Source organism: Mobula birostris, chromosome 9 (assembly GCF_030028105.1).
Source record: "Mobula birostris isolate sMobBir1 chromosome 9, sMobBir1.hap1, whole genome shotgun sequence".
NCBI lineage: Eukaryota > Metazoa > Chordata > Chondrichthyes > Myliobatiformes > Myliobatidae > Mobula > Mobula birostris.
The window spans coordinates 86,253,374-86,270,652 of NC_092378.1; the positions used below are offsets into that span (position 1 = coordinate 86,253,374).

General features: G+C 40.0%; 1 protein-coding gene across 5 annotated transcripts in view; it reads right to left on the reverse strand.

Annotated features, from left to right (window-relative positions):
- Positions 1-17,279, reverse strand: part of LOC140202864 (myosin phosphatase Rho-interacting protein-like) — a 305,303-nt gene that overhangs the window by 38,066 nt on the left and 249,958 nt on the right. For 3 of the 5 annotated variants that reach the window (XM_072268357.1, XM_072268354.1, XM_072268358.1), the window contains 7 exons: positions 14,528-14,675; positions 13,545-13,662; positions 10,633-10,792; positions 10,214-10,333; positions 9,798-9,884; positions 8,859-9,018; positions 8,237-8,322 (listed from right to left, as the gene is read on the reverse strand). In XM_072268357.1, coding sequence (XP_072124458.1) covers positions 8,237-8,322; positions 8,859-9,018; positions 9,798-9,884; positions 10,214-10,333; positions 10,633-10,792; positions 13,545-13,662; positions 14,528-14,675 — 879 coding nt within the window. Of the gene's footprint in view, positions 1-5,335; positions 5,400-8,236; positions 8,323-8,858; positions 9,019-9,797; positions 9,885-10,213; positions 10,334-10,632; positions 10,793-13,544; positions 13,663-14,527; positions 14,676-17,279 lie in introns of all 5 variants that reach the window. The other 2 variants (XM_072268356.1, XM_072268355.1) reach the window with 2 other exon arrangements.

Sequence of the window (17,279 nt, forward strand, 5' to 3'; positions counted from 1 at the left end):
GCGTTTGAGGACGTGATTTTAAGTTCTTTAACTTTACTTGGTTCCAAGTTAGCCCATTGCTTTGCTTTGCTTTTAGTTTAGTTGCATGGTGGGTTTTTTTGGGGTTTTTTTTTCCTTTTCTCTATTGATATATATAAAAATTAGTATACTATTATGTTACCTTAGTATGTTATCTTTAAATTACATTGTTTGTATCACTTTTTTTTCTGTATTAATATCTCCTGTAATTTTATTATATTCTAACAGTGTATTAGTGCCTATATGGCTTACCTTTTTGTATACTTATTCAGTTAAAAAGATTTAAAAAGAAAGAAAGAAAGGTGTATAAGATGATGAGAGGCATTGATCGTTTGGATAGTCAGAGCTTTTTTTTTGCCACAAGAGGACACAGGTTTAAGGTGCTGGGGAGTAGGTACAGAGGAGATGTCAGGGGTAAGTTTTTTACTCAGAGAGTAAGTGCGTGGAATGGGCTGCTGGCAATGGTGGTGGAGGCGGATACAATAGGGTCTTTTAAGAGACTTTTAGATAGGTACATGGACTTATTAAAATAGAGGGCTATAGGTAAGCCGAGTAATTTCTACAGTAGGGACATGTTCGGCACAACTGTGCGGGCTGAAGTGCCTGTATTGTGCTGTAGGTTTTCTATGTTTCTATGAAGTGAGTGTGTATCCAGACCACGGATCTCATTGTCTCCAACTCTGGTTCCAACGGCCCTGAAAGCCTCAAGACCATGGTCCCTGCTGACTGCCACTTAAACCTTGATTCAATCAGACACTTCCAGACTGCAGATCCTGCTGTCTTCAACTCCAGTTCCAAAGGCCCTGGGTGCTTTCAAACCATGACCCTTGCCACCTCTCGCTCGGACTTCGATTTGATCAGATGCTTCCAGACAACGGATCTCACCATCTTCAGCCAAGATTCCAAATGCCCTGGATGCCTCCAGGCCGTGGATAACACCATCTCTAACTCTAGCTCCAATGACATCAGGTGGCTCCAGACCACAATCCCACCTTTGCCACATTCGGTTCCAACAACCCCGGCACCTTCAAATCGCAAATTATGTGGCCTCTACCTCTAGTTCCAGCCTCGACCTTGGCTGCCACTACCTCCAGGCCGTGGCCTTCTTCGCTCCACTGGGCCCCAACACTACCCTCCAATCGCAGGTCTCTCAGGCTGCCCCATCATGTCTTGGGTTTTCAGAGCCTCCATCATTCTCCCACCCTACCTTCCCTGAACACCCAACCCGTCTCCCTCCTCTAATGCCATAACTCTTCTCCCCCTCCCCCTCTGATCCCAGTTCTAATCTCTACCATGTCCTCACCATTCCCTCTGACCTTCCCCTCTCAGAGACAGAACATTCTGTCCTTACCTTTGTACTTTTTTTGCCCACACCTCAGTGAGTTCTGCACCCACAATGCTGAGCTCTTCTTCATTGCCTCCGTCTCTGAGCCTACTTCTTTGAAAAGAATTCCCCACCCCACACAGATGACTCCTTTTCCCACTTCCAACCTTCCTCCTCTTCTTGGACACCTCTCTTTGGTACTCTGCCTGCTGTGAATCTTTTCATCTCTAATTGCTGACTAGATGTCAACCAGCTTGATGTTAGCACTCCTTCCTCAAAGCTTACCCCCTTTGAACACACTGCCCTCAATTCTCTCTGCATCCATTCTCAGATTATGAAAATACATCAATGATCTTCAGATCTCATGTTTGACAGTTAAATGTGGAGCTAAAGTGATAAAGTGCAAAACAGTGAAGCGAGGCCCCCTTAAGGGTCAACACTAATGGCTGAAAACGTGGCAGGAGAGGTGGAATTCAAACCAGGCTGAAGCACAGGGGGATGAGTCCTCTTCTACCTGGTATCTTGTTGGCAAATATGCAGTCACTGCTAAGTAAGTTTGACGATCTCAGGGCAAGGTTGCTGAATCAGAGGCAGATCTTAATTGTTTGTTGTACTGAACTTTGTTAACGGCGAATACTCCCAATGCAATGATACAATCAGAAGGTTTTATGAATTTCAGAATGGATTGAACAGCAAACTGTTAAAGAAAAATGCGGCGGGTTTTTAATCAATTCTCGTTGGTGCACAGATGTTGGGGTTATGATGACTTCTTGTTCCCTTGACTTAGAACAACTAATGACTAAATGAAGACCATTCTATTTGCCTTGGCAGTTCTTATCTGTGATCCTGACCGCAATTTACACACCACCAGTGGTCAATTATAAACAAGCACTCGCGAAACTGCACAATGTTGTCTGTGAACAAGCAACAGCCCACCCTGAAGCATTTCAAATTATAGTCAGTGACTTTAACCAGGCCTGCTTGAAGAAAATCCTGCCCAATTATCACCAGCATATAACCTGTCCCAACACACTAGACCACTGCTACATTACGATAAGGAATGCCTATTGTTTCTTCCCGAGACCGCATTTTGTCAAGTCGGGTCATCTGGCTGTAGTCCTACTACCTGCATACAGATAGAGCCTAAAAAGTAAGGCACCAAAGATCAAGACAACTAAGAGGTAGCCATAGGAGGCAGAGGAATGGTTACAGGATTGCCTTGAGTCAGTGGACAGACTGTGTTCAAGAACACACCTGAGGACCTGAATGATTACTTCAGGGTCATTACAGACTTTATTGAAACAGATGTGGATGAGTGTGTCCCCACGAAAGTATTCAGGGTTTTTCCCAAAAGCCGTGGATGAAAAATGAAATCCGGAATCTGCTGAGACCCAGATCAGAGGCATTCAAGTCTGTAGATCAAGAATGCGACAAGAAGTGCAGGTATGATCTCTGGAAAGCCATCTCACGGGCAAAGTGGAGATTCTGGACTAGATTGGAATCAATAAGGGATGTCAACAGCTGTGGCAGGGTTGCCATAACCTCCTACAAAGTGAAATTTTGCGACATAGGGTACAGCAGAGCCTCGTTTCCAGATGAGCTCAATGCCTTCTATGCTTGCTAGATCACCAGAAAAGTGAGAAACTGTCATGCACCCCCACATCTACTGATGGTTCTTTGGTCTCAGTATATGAAGATGTCGTGTGGACTGCCTTCAAGAGACTGAATCCAAGGAAAGCACACAGTCTGGACAGAGTACCTGGCCGAGTACTGAAGACCTGTGCTGATCAACTAGCTGGTGTGTTCATGGATATTTTCAACCTCTCATTTTGGCAGTGTGTGGTACCCACCTACTTCAAGCAGGCCTCAATCATATCAGTGCCCAAGAAGAGCACAGTAACCTACCTAAATGACTACTGCCCAGTGGCGCTTACATCCACAGTGACGAAGTGCTTTGAGAGATTGGTGTAGAAGCATATTAGCTCCCATCTGAGTGGCGACATGGATTCACTCCCAATTCGCGTACCGAAGCAACAGGTCTACAGCAGATGCTATCTCATTGGCTCATCACACAATCCTGGAACATCTGAACAGCAAAGATGCATACATCAAGATGTTCTTTATCGATTACAGCTCAGCATTTAACACCATCATCCCCTCAAAACTAATTGGTAAACTCCAAGACCTGGGCCTCAATACCCTCGTGTCATTGGATCTTGGATTTCCTCACTTGTAGACTGCAGTCAGTCTGGATTGGCAAAAACATCTCCACAATCTCCATCAGTACAGGAGCACTGCAGGGATGTGTACTTAGCCCCCTGCTCTACTCCCTTTATACCTATGACTATATGGCTAAGTACAGCTCCAATACCATATACAAGTTTGCTGATGACACCACTTTTGTGGGTTGTATCAAAGGTGATGATGAATCAGCATACAGGAGGGAGATTGAAAATCTGGCTGAGTGGTGTAATAACAACAACCTCTTACTCAATGTCACTAAGACCAAGGAACTGATTATAGACTTCAGGAGAGGGAAACCAGAGAACTATGAGCACAAGGGTGCCTCTATTTCCTCAGAAGTTTGCAGAGATTTGAAATGTCATCAAAATCCTTGACAAATTTCTATAGATGTGTGCTGGAAAGTGTGCTAACTGGCTGCATTACAGCCTGATATGGGAACACCAATGTCTTTGATTGGAAAATCCTACAAAAGGTAGTGGATTCGGCCCAGTGCATCACGGGTAAAACCCTCCCAACTATTGAGCACATCTACATGAAATGTTGCTATAGCAAAGCAGCATCCATTATCAAAAATCATTACCACCCACGCCCCATTCTCTTTTCTTACTGCTGCCATCAGGTAGAAGGTACAGGTGCCTCAGGACTTACACAACCAGGTTCAAGAACAGTTAGCAACCCTCAATCATCAGACTCTTGAACAAAAGGGGATAACTACACTCACTTAAGAATTCTTTTATCTTATTATTTGTTATTTATTTATATCTGCACTTGCACAATTTGTTGTTCATTGATCTTGTTTACAGTTTCTGTTCTATAGATTTGCTAAGTATGCCTGCAGAAAGAAGAATCTCAGGGTTGTATGTGGTGACATGTATGTACTCTGATAATAAATTTTACTTTGACTTTTGACTTTGACCGATCCTAACCTTAGTGTCAAACCTGTAGGTAAAGGGGGTACAGTTGAGGTGGGGCAGACTGACCTCTACCTTGCTGAGGCCAGGTGGCAACACTGAAGTATCTCCTCTTGCTTACCACTTAAAAAGGACCCCACTCCGGACCATCAGAAAATTGTCTCCAACACCAATACTAACTTCATAAAATTTTAGAGACTCCCATCTACTGCAATCAAATTCATAGTTCCCTTACCCGCACTGCTTGTTTCTACATCCTACCGAGATCCACAAACCTAATTGTTCAGGTAGGCCCACTGTCCCTGCCTGTTCCTGCCCCACTGAACTCATGTTCGCATATCTACTCCATTCTAACCGCTCCTTGGTTCAGACATTCCCATCTATATCTGTACTTAAATGTCAGTTGATGGATGGCCATGAGAAGTTCATGTTTTCTCTAGCTGGAGTAGTGACTACCTAGAAACATAGCCAATGGACCAAAGGTTGTGAAAAATTAAAGGAAGCATTGGTCAGGTAATTGACAATCTGGGAATAACTATTTGGAACCCAAAGGTTTTTTCAGTTCTACCCTCAATCTGTTTCTTAACCTCTGCTTACAGCATTATTAGGTAAGACAATGCCTAGGGGCTTCAGAATGGACATGAACATCCATTCATGCAACTTACAACTGGATGGCATGGTTAGCATAAAATGAGACATTTCTGCAACTTAATGACATAAGTCAGTTTCACTTTGTTTCCCCACTCCCCAACACACAGAACAGAGGCAAGGCAAGACCTTTAAGAAAATACAAGGGATATGCATGCAAAATAGGACATTTAACCACCCTGATACCTACATAATAGCAAACTTGATACTTGCATCTTTCATCTTTCCCATGAGACCCATTCTATTACAGACTGCTTGAAGAAGAAGAAGAAAAATTTTGAGAACCAGTGGAGAGAGGTAAAGCAATCAATCTTTGTACATCAGAAATATTGGATACTTGTTGGATAAGACAAAATAGTTATTAAAGCCATGTTTGCTTACACCTACAGCTTCACATCAAAGTTTAACTGATATAAATATATTTCCTTACAGTACATCAGTTACCAGAATGAGAGTGCCATTCTACTGTGGTAGTTAGGTTTGGAACAGTAGAGTGTCACTAATGAACAATCTAAGACTCAATAAGATAGCTAACTGAGATTTGTAGAAAATGCTGGAGGAACTCAGCAGGCCAGGTAGCATCTATGGAAAAGAGTACAGTTGACGTTTTGAGCCAAGACCCTGATCTTGGCCCGAAACATTGACTGTATTCTTTTCCATAGATGCTGCCTGGCCTGCTGCATTCCTCCAGCATTTTGTGTGTGTTGCTTGGATTTCCAGCATCCACAGGTTTTCTCGTTGGGATTTGTAGAAATATTTTTATATTCTTAAAGATTTTCCCCAAAGCTTTAAGAAAAACATTAACGGTGTACTTTATTATGGACAAGACCATAGGAGATCCTAGAACCTGTTCACTTTCCAGCCCAGTGGCAACATATTCATTCCTTAGTTTCCAAAGGTCTATCCACTTCTGACTTTTCTTCCTATCCAAACTGAATAGCCTATTCTTCTAACTAGTCTCATTGAAACATACAAAATTCTTAGGGTAAATGATAAATTCTTTATTCACCTCCGTAGATGCTGCCTGACTTGTATGTTTTGCTCAAGATTTCCAATATCTGCAGAACCTCGTGTTTATAATAGATGCAAGGATGTTTCCCTTTGCTGTCCTATCAGGAACCAGGGAAATACTTTCAAAATAAAGGCTAGGCCATTCAGGACTAAATGAAGAGGAAATTTCTTGACACAGAGATAATTAATCTTTGGATTCTCCATCCACAATGGCTGTGGAGACTGAATTGCTCATAGAGTTGGAGGTATACAATGTGGAAATGGGGCCTTAGGCCCAACTTATTCATGTTGAGCAAGATATCTATCCAAGCTAGTATATATTAAGACAGATTAATTGATTTTTAAGCAATAACAGATATGGGGTTTATATCAGTAAGTACAATTAAGTGAAAGATGAACTATCTCCTTATTGAATGGTGGAACAGGTGCAAGGGGTTAAATGGACTACTCCGCCTGTTTATGTACTTTGAAACTTCTTACAACATCAACTTGTCTATTTACAAGCTCTCTGCATCCTTACAGCTCACTTTTCCTCTAAACTTTGAATCATAAGTGCAATTCAATGCAATAAATAATAGCATTTCATCTCAGTTAATGAAAGTTATCGATAATGATTTAGAACCAAATGTTAGTGGCTTATGGTACCATACTGAGATAGTCTCCTAATTCTTTACTACTAACCTTATTTAACATCTTTTATAAAGGTTTGTCCTTATCTACCCTGATCTCAAAAACTACAAACTCCATTGGACTGAGAAAATTGAACAGACACACAAACTTGGAGGGCAGCATGACTAAAGAAAACCAAAGTAATGTGTCCAAGTAACCATATAACATATAACAATTACAGCACGGAAACAGGCCATCTCGGCCCTTCTAGTCCGTGCCGAACTCTTACTCTCACCTAGTCCCACCGACCTGCACTCAGCCCATAACCCTCCATTCCTTTCCTGTGCATATATCTATCCAATTTAACTTTAAACGACAACGTCGAACCTGCCTCAACTACTTCTGCTGGAAGCTCGTTCCACACAGCTACCACTCTCTGAGTAAAAGAAGTTCCCCCTCATGTTACCCCTAAATTTTATCCTTTATCTCTCAACTCATGTCCTCTTATTTGAATCTCCCCCACTCTCAATGGAAAAAGCCTATCCACGTCAACTCTATCAATCCCCCTCATAATTTTAAACACCTCTATCAAGTCCCCCCCTCAACCTTCTACGCTCCAAAGAATAAAGACCTAACTTGTTCAACCCTTCTCTGTAACTTAGGAGATGAAACCCAGGCAACACTTTAGTAAACCTCCTCTGTACTCTGTCAATTTTATTGACATCTTTCCTATAATTCAGTGACCAGACCTGTACACAATACTCCAAATTTGGCCTTACCAATGCCCTATACAATTTCAACATTACATCCCAACTCCTATACTCAATGCCCTGATTAATAAAGGCCAGCATACCAAAAGATTTCTTCACCACCCTATCCACATGAGATTCCACCTTCAGGGAACTATGCACCATTATTCCTAGATCCCTCTGTTCTACAGTGAAGGACAAATGTTAAACTGAGGAATTTTATGCGGCTCAGATGACAGATCAATCCAGTAAGTAGCTCCAGAACTATGGCTGATGCAGTGTGATCCAAGCAAGGAATTTATGTAAACCCCTACCATCACCATTTTGCAGAAATTTAGGATGCACAGAGCTGTGGGAGGTGGAGGACTGGTATTCTAGCTTTCCTCAAAGCATAGACATAAATACAAGACAGCTAGATAATGAGTCTAAATAACAGATAATCTTAGGACCATTGCATCTTCTCAAAGGCAGTAATATTTAGTGAAGAGGACAGCAGACATCACTGCTTGAATTCCTAAGGGAAATATACTGATCAGATGGCTTTGCATGACAAAATACTAATTCCAATTTTTTCAATGCTCTAGATCCAGCTTTGTTCTTTTTAACTGAATAATAAGCATTATTCATATTAAAGAGATGTCAAAAAAGAGAAGAGTAGTCAGTAGCTCAATATCTCATAACCCAGCAATGAGCCAGTTTTTCACTGTTTGCCCAGTACTCACCTTTGACCTCAGGGACCTCATAGACCTGCCAGAGCTTAACTTGTCCTTCTTCAAAAAGTCAGGGTTACTTTTTGATTTCATGATATCTGGAAGTGGCAGATTAAAACAAAATAGAAAAGCAAAGATAAATATTTGAAATCATTGCATTGTTAAAAGAAACCAATCTCGTAAAGTTAAGAGGTCTGCTGAACTAAAGAATGATGCAACTTAAACATTTTGAAAGACTTATGCTGTGGGTCAAGATTGAAAATATGCACTAGGGAACTACGGCTAGAGCCCTGTTAAACACATAACTCCAACGAATCTCTGACAACTCAGGCACAACAAAATATGTGGGAAGAATATGAATGGAAAAATTGGGACGGCAATCTGTCCATTGAGTATGGTCTGCCATTTTTATTAAAAGTGGCAGCTGCCTGTGGAATCCTAATTCCTCGTCTTCATATCATTTACTTACAAAGTGAATGTTGTTTCTTTAAATAACTCTGCAAAGGGAATTAAATGTACTGAGTTTAGGTTGTATGCAGTCACTATAGGAAACACTAGACTTCCTCAATGACCTGTGTGCTATTCAAATAATATCTTTCTGAATTTTGAAATAAAGAAACACTGCCATTTTTACCATAGCTAGTAACATCATGGTTTATTGTCTTCTCTCCCATTGCTTCAGTGGCAACCTTTAGTTGTTCTTTTAATCGGTTGACATCACAATCAGCTTTTGCTCGAACAATGCTCAGCTCAGTGTAGATACCTTTATACTTATCTGTAGCATACTTCTTGTCCTTAAAAGAAGTGCAAACATACACCATTAAATTGGTTTAGTAAAGTAAGAAAAAAAATTGTATAGAATACCTTCTGAAATAAAAATGAATATCAAGGAAAATAGCAGTAACGTATTTTTACAGCATTGATTTTTTTTAGATGTTATTTAAGCATTAATGACGTTAAGGGGCTGTGTTTGGAAATTAGAATGCTGGTAAAGGAATAATAAAGTTAGTAACATAGGAGTTACTGAACTCTGGCAGATGAATGGGACTTAGTTGTCATTGGCTAGAATTACACGACTGAATCAAAGATCACCATATCAAAAACATTTCAGCACAATCATAAACCAATTATCCTGTCTTTTCCCCACACTGAGCTTAGCTCCCTCTTAGGACAGATTTCAGAATTCTATTTTTCCATTTTCAACTCCTATCCCATTTTATCAAGTTTTTTAATAATTAAATTAATAGTTACTTTTTGAATGTAGCAATTTTGTTTAACAAGAAACACTTGTATTAATCTAATCTGCTTCTCATTGTTCTCATGTCTTTAAATCTCTGCCCCATCTATTCCATTTTTCGTTTTGAACAATTCATGTCTCCCGCTTGGTTTTATTTTCTGAGAAGGTAGTCCTAATTTCTTCATATTTCTGCACATTTTAAACTTGATATGATTTCCATTAATTTTGCGTTGCATTAGGTCATGTGTAGTGATGATAACAAAATTTCAGATGTGACCTAACTTTAGTTTTATATAATTACTGTAATTAATTAGCTATACATCTGTATTCACTTACCCTCAGTGCAGATTGTAGTTCATCCTTTAGAGAATTAATTTCCTGTTTCAGATACTGGATTTCAGATTCTTTGACCCGCAATAAAACCTGCAAATTTAAGAAGTTAGAAACTTTTTATACTTTTCCTAACGATAATTTATGAGGCACTCAGCAAATACTTGAGCAGACAGAAGGAAAGGAAATGTGCAAAAGAGTTTGTGTTATGATGTACGAGTATGAAGTTTTTACCATTGTGACCAAATGTGAAAAGCAATTATTTCCAGCATCTGCAGATTTCCTCATGTAAGCGATTATTCATGTTGTCTTAGTTCAGAAAGGAGACCATCTAACTGATGTTTTTGAAGAGATGACAGAGACAAAAACACATACAACTTCAACAGGCCAAAAGGAAATAGTATTTATTGCTCTGCCCTTACCTCAAGTTCATAGACATCTTTCCCCAGTGAGAGGAGTGAGCCAGCACCCTCTTCCTTCTCCTCCCCAATAATCAACATTCTTAATCGTGCAAATTCTGCAGCCAGATGGTTATTTAGTTCCTGTAAAGCAAGTAAGAAACAAAAAGGAATACAGCTGCCATCTTGTTATAGTATAGAGTAATAATCATTCTATATTTTAGTTGTAACTTGTAAAAATCATGAATATTTATTGGACAGTTAAATACCAAGTTATTTAGTTATGAAATATGGTTTCAGTCACATTAAAATGTGCACACGGGGGGAGGGTCACTGGGTAGTGCCGAAAAATAAGAATTCTGGATGATTTTCCCTTTCTCTGGTTCTGGGGCACAGATACTGTATACCGTCCTTGCTGTCTATCAGTATGAATAGTGCATTACCTGGTTGTGGGCATTTAGCTCTTGATTCTCACGCTGACACTGCTGAAGTGCCTGTCGTTCAGCCTCCAAAGCTTGAGCCAAATGAGCATTTTCTAAACACTTATGAGAGTATTGTTCTGACAAAACTTGCAGCTCCCGTTGGATAGAACCCATTTCTTCTCTGTAAATTTGAGAAAAGAATAAAAAGTTCAATGTGAGGAAAGCCACATAAAAAATGAAAGCAGACAGATGTTTAAAAAGAGTATATCTGATCATATCCAGGGGAGTCCTGCCGAAGGGTTTCAGCCTGGAACGTTGACTCTACATTTTTCCATTGATGCTGCCTGGCCTGCTGAGTTCCTCCAGCATTATGTGTTTGTTGCTTGGATTTCCAGCACCTGCATATTTTCTCTGGTCAGTAATCTTTTTCAGTTTGGTCATTATGGACTTAAGAACCTCCATTTTACAGATATCAGTATCAAGATTCATAAAATATCTTCCTTTACGTTTGTTTTTCAGCTTAAATATGTTTCTGGAACTGTTAGAGCCTGCGATTTCAGTTTGGAGATAGTTTGAGTGATCCAGCGCTTTGCTGTCTCTGAGAAGATTCTGGGAAGCGAGGGTGTACTTGGTCAGCCTCAATATGAAGAAACTTTGAGATGGGGTGCGAGCTGATGTTCAACTCCATTTCACCATTTAAAGTGTCCATTAATCAATGATTAAAGAGCCAAGGGAGATTGAAACATTGAGGCAAATGCAGAAGGTGAGTGAGAGTTTCAGTGCCGACTGCCCGCCTTTTGATCGCTGCTGGAGAAGGAGTCTGTGAGCCTTTCATTGTGGCAGGCAAATAGGCCTCTCTGCTTCATGTGGTGTCCTTCTCTTTTAACGAATACGAATGTCAGTGATATCGTAGGACAGCATCGTGGTTCTGTGTTTATGGACTGAACTTCTTTCAGACTTATGGTTTTTATATTCTCTGTTTTCTTAATTGCCTATTCCCTTCTGTTTTGGTGTGCAAGGGGAGGGAGTTTTGGGTTGATGTTCTGTTAGCTTTTTTGTGGGGGAGGGATTTTTTTTGGGGGGGTCGATGATCCTGTTCCGTTTTGTGCAGGGGAAGGGGTTTTAGGTGGGAGGGGGTTGATGATTGGGATGCCGTTCTTTTTTATCTTTTTTGGGGGGTGGGGGTTTGATGTTTCTCTCTGAGCGACTTTCATGTTCTTTCTTTGTTTTGCGGTTATCTGGAGAATACAAAGTGGTATAAGAAAACATGGTTTGATAATAAATGAACCTTTGAAATTAACTTTTCAAGGTATGGCTGAAGTATGGTTAGATTGTCTAAAAACCTTATATTCTGGTACCCCAAGCAACATGTAAAATGTAAGATCTACCAACAACGAAAAGCCTTTTGATTTGTTGGTTCTTCTAAACTCTAATCTTGACACTAGAACCAGAGAGGAATATGAATGCTCAAGATTTCATTTACAAAAATACTTACATTCTACATCTTCTCCATAACTTAAAACTAAGTTGTGTTCTCTTTCCCAGTTTTGACCAAAGGTCTTACCACAAATGTTGCCTCACCTACTAAGTATTTCAAGCATTTGCTATTTTAACTTAACGTTTCAGTCAAGTTAGACAGCATTGGTGGAATGGCAGTTAACCCTTCAGGTTAATGATGAATAGTTATTGATGTAATATGTTAATACTTTTTTGCTCTCAACAAATTCTGAGTCAGCACTATCTATTTTGAAAGCTTGATACTGGGACTTGTGATGTTCATCAGACCCAAGTACTCACATCAGGGGTGAGAAACAGAGATACCTGTGTAACCAAAGCTGGTAACTATTATTATACTGAATTGTAGTGAATCAAGCATCAACTTTATTTCCCATATACCTTTATGTGTATTAGGAATTGCTATGGTATGTTGGCATGACATGCAACACAAAACACAATTTTCAACAATTCCAAAGAATAAAGATTTACATATGTAACGCTGGTTCCGTTGACTGCGTAAGTCTGGGGAAGACAATCTCCAACCCCGCCAAACGTGGGAGATTGAAGTGCAAGCCCCCCAAACCTCCCTGTTTGTGTGGATGCTGCATGATTTGTTACCCTGTTACAAATAAGTACCACGAAATAACAGTACACCGCATACAATTAAAAGATTTAGCTTTATAATTACTAATTTGACTAAAGGGCTAGTTACGGAAAAACAAAAAAAAAAGAAAAAGGGCCCAGTTTAATGAAACAGTCTAATGTGCACAAGTTGGAGCTCACGATTTCCCCTTTGCCGATCCTCCTTCGATCTCCCCAGGCTCCATCGAATCATGGCCCCACTCTGGGTTGACTCCAATGACCTCTTCTCTCCGGGGTCTCTTCTCCCCCAACAAAGGCCAAGCCCAACCTTAGTGTCTCCCCCAACCAAGCAGTATACAGAGAACAAAACAGCTTACCAGAGGAAAAAAATGTGAACCATCTAAACCATACTAGTGCATTACACATAAAAATTAGTTAGCAGTTAAAGTACAGATATGGAATAAAATGCACATGAATACAGCACCTAAATATCAGCATGTATTTAGAATGTAGACAGCATTATAAAAAGTAGTGTTAAGTGTTTACAGAGCTGTGCAGTGATTGAGGTAATGAAGTATGGGGGGAGGAGGGGGCTAACTGGAATGACTGCATCAGGGGAAGGACCTTTTAAGATGGCATAAATTTTTTGTTTGATTAGCTCTCTCATGCTTTCCAGAAGGAAGCTTTTGGAAAAGGCAGTTTGCAGTTTGGGTAGTGTCCAGAATGATTTTTCCTGCCTGCTCTTTATGGGCTTCTTAAACAAGTGGAGCAACAAATCTGTTATACAAATCGAGCTTAGAGATATACAGTATTTTGCTATCAACTTCTGAATGCTGTTGTGAAGGAGCACTTACTTGTGCTGTCTGCCTAGAGCCTCTATATCTGCATTCATACTACTGATCTGTGATCGATGGGTTTTCTCTAACTCTCGCTGCAGCTCCTCTCTGTGGGCGTTCTTCATGGCTTCAATAGCTACAAAGAAACAAGAGACAACAAACAACAACCACCTGTAATATGCAGTTACTTTTAGCTCAGTAAATCTGACAAAAGGTTGGGTAAGGTGAAACTAGAGTAGTTGACAAAAGCATGGTCAAAATGATAAGTTATAAGGAAATGATTAGAAGAGAAAAAACAAAACTTAGTAAGGTAATGCAAGCAAGTAGCTAGCTAAAGTACAAGTAACTCTAGCGGAGCAATTAAAATGGTCTGAGCTGAAGCAGTACAAATACCTTGAAGGGGTATACAATTGGAAGATATTGTAGCTCAACAAAACCATAAAAACAGGATCTGAACATTTAAAACATCAGTGATGGGTGACTGGGAATTGGTCCAAAGAAAAAGTTGCACATTTGTGATTATGTGGATCTCCTCCTGGTGCTCCTTCTTCCTCCCACATCCCAAAGAAATGCTGGGTGGTTAGTTGATTACCTCTTAATGTAGTTAAGTGACAAAAGAATAAAAAAGGAGCATGTGGGGGAAAATAATTTGCAGGCCTACAGAATAAGACATAGGATAATTGTTTTGCTGGTAGCAGACATGAGCTCAACATGACAAATAGCCTCCTTTTGTTTCATAATAAATATGATAGTATATATGTAAGATACAGCGCTTACATGGATATGCAATTGGAATGTTGGTATTTATCACTTATAAATCAAAGGATAGAAAAATTTGATTCAGCCTCTGACAATGACCAAGGAAATGGTGAGAGGGATGGGACACAGCCATCATATAGTTACACACACCAAAAAAAAAACGAATTTGGGATCAGTTATTGATTTAAAAAGTTCAGATCCTGATACGAATACAAATTAATTTGTATATAAACTGTTTCTACCAGCTACAGTGGCAGCAGTTTCCTCAGCCAGTAGGCGATCTTTCTCCTGCTCTAGTTTCTCCAATTCACGCTGGTGTTGCTTTTGTAGTTCATCAATCACCTTCTGATGTGATTCTTCCATTGCTGTGAAACCCCGTTCACAGGTTGCCTGCAGGGATGCATACAGATTTACTTACATTGCATTCCATCATCTTTTGGGGAATTATTCATCAGTAAAGACCCATCAATAACAAATGTTTGCCCTAATCTCAAATTTAACTTTCATAAGGGCGATCCTGATGGTTGCCTGATACTTCGGTCCTTTTGATACACAGGTTCCACAATAATTTTAAATTTGGTGAACTTGGTTACCATGTTCCTTATCTAGAAAGAGATATGGACAGATTATAGAACATAGGCCTTCGGCCAACAATATTGCGCTGACCTTTTTAAACCTACTCCAAGATCAGTCTAATGCTTCCCTCATGTATAGCTCTCCAATTTTCTTTCAAGCATGGCCTAAGAGTCTTTCAAATGCCCCTAATATATCTGTCTCTGCCACTAGCCCTGACAGCATCTTTCGCACACCCATTACTATCTAATTAAACCTACTTCCACATCTCTTTATACTTTCCTCCATTCAACTTAAAACCATGCTTTCTCATATGGAAAAGAGTGCTTGTTGTCCACTCTATCAATACCTCTTATCATCTTATAACACCTCTATCAATTCGCCTCTCATTCTCCGCTCCAAAGAAAAAAAGTTCTAGTTTACTCAACCTTTTCTAAAAGCCGCGTTTTGTGATCCAGGCTGTATCCTGGTAAATTTCCTCTTAACCTCACTAAAGCTTTACAAACTTCCTATAACATAGCCACCAGAACTGAACACAATATCCCAAATGTATTCTAACCAGGGTTTTATAGACCTGCAACATCGCTTTGCAGCTCTTGAATTCTATCCTCTGACAAATGAAGACCAATAAACCATGTACCTTTTTAACTATCTTATCAACTTGCCTAGCAACTTGACGGATCCTTGGATTTGGTCTCCACATATACTTAATTTTTCACATATTGACTGGGACTCCCATACTGTAAAAGGGCTAGGTGGAATAGAGTTTGTCAAACGTATTTGAAAGTTTTCTTAATCAGTACATAAAAGTCCCAATGAGAGAGTGGACAATACTTGATCTGCTATTAGGGCAGGTAACAGAAGTTTGTATAGGGGAACACTTTGCATCTAGTTTCAAAATAAATACGCAGAAAGGTAAGTCTGGCCCATGGGCCGAGTTTCTAAATTGGAGAAAAGCCAATTTGGTGGTATCAGAAAGGATCTGGTAAGTGTGGATTTGAACAGGCTGTTTTCTGGCAAAAGTGTACTTGGTGAGTGGGAGGCCTTCAAAAGTGAAATTTTGGGAGTACAAAGCTTCAATGTGCCTGTCAAAATAAAAGTTACAGATAACAGGTGTAGGGAACCTTGGTTTTCAAGAGATATTAGGGCCCTGGTTTAAAAACAATGAGACGCATTGCAAGTAGGAACAAATGAAGTACTTATGGAGTATAAGAAATACAAGAGAACACTTAAGGTTGCCCTAGCAGACAAGGTGAAGAATCCTAAGGGATTCTACAAATACATTAAGAGTAAAAGGATTGCAATGGACAAAATTGGCCCTCTGGAAGATCAGAATGGCAGCCCACGTGTGGGGCCAAAAGAGATGGGGAGACCTTAAATGCATTTTTGCATCTGCATTTACTCAGGAGATTGACACAGAGTCTATTGAAGCGAGGCAAAGCAGCATCAACTTATGGACTCTATACAGATTACAGAGGAGTAAGTGTTTGCCATCTTGAGGCAAATTAGGGTGGTTAAGTTCCCAGGGCCAGACAAGGTGTTCGCTTGGACCCTGCAGGAAGCAAGTGCAGAAATTTTTGGGGCCCTAGCAGAGATAAACCATACTTAGCATTAGGTGGGGTGCTGGAGGATTGGAGGATAGACAATGTTCTGTTGTTTAAGAAAGGCTATAAAAATAAACCAGGAAATTATAGGCTGATGAGCCTGATATGTGTAGTGGGAAAATTATTGGAAGGTATTCTAAGGGACCAGATATATGAGTATTAGGATAGATATGGACTGATTAAGGATAGTCAGCATGGCTTCGTGCATGGTAAATCGTGTCTAACCAATGTTATAGAGTTTTTCGAGGAATAGAGTTTTTTTGATGTTATCTACATAGACTTTAAGAAAGGAGGAAGGCAGCAGAAAGGAAATTATAGACCAGTTAGCCTGACCTCAGTGGTTGGGAAGATGCTGGAATCAATTGTTAAGGATGAGATTACAGCGTACTTAGTGACACAGGACAAGATACAACAAAGTCAGCACTGGATCCTTAAAGGAAATTCTTGCCTGATGAACCTGTTGGAATTCTTTCAGGAGATTATAAGTAGGATAGGTAAAGGGGATGCAGTGGATGTTGTATATTTGGACTTCCAGAAGGCTTTTGACAAGCTAGCACACATGAGGCTGCTTATCAAGTTGAGAGCCCATGGTATTACAGGAAAGTTACTCGCGTGATTAGAGCATTGGCTGATTGGTAGGAGGCAGTGAGTGGGAATAAAAGGATCCTTTTCTGGTTGGCTGCCAGTGACTAGTGGTATTCCACAGCAGTTGGTGTTGGGACCACTTCTTTTTATGCTGTATATCAATGAGTTAGATGACAGAATAGATGGCTTTGTTGCCAAATTTACAGATGATATGAAGATTGTTGGATGGGAA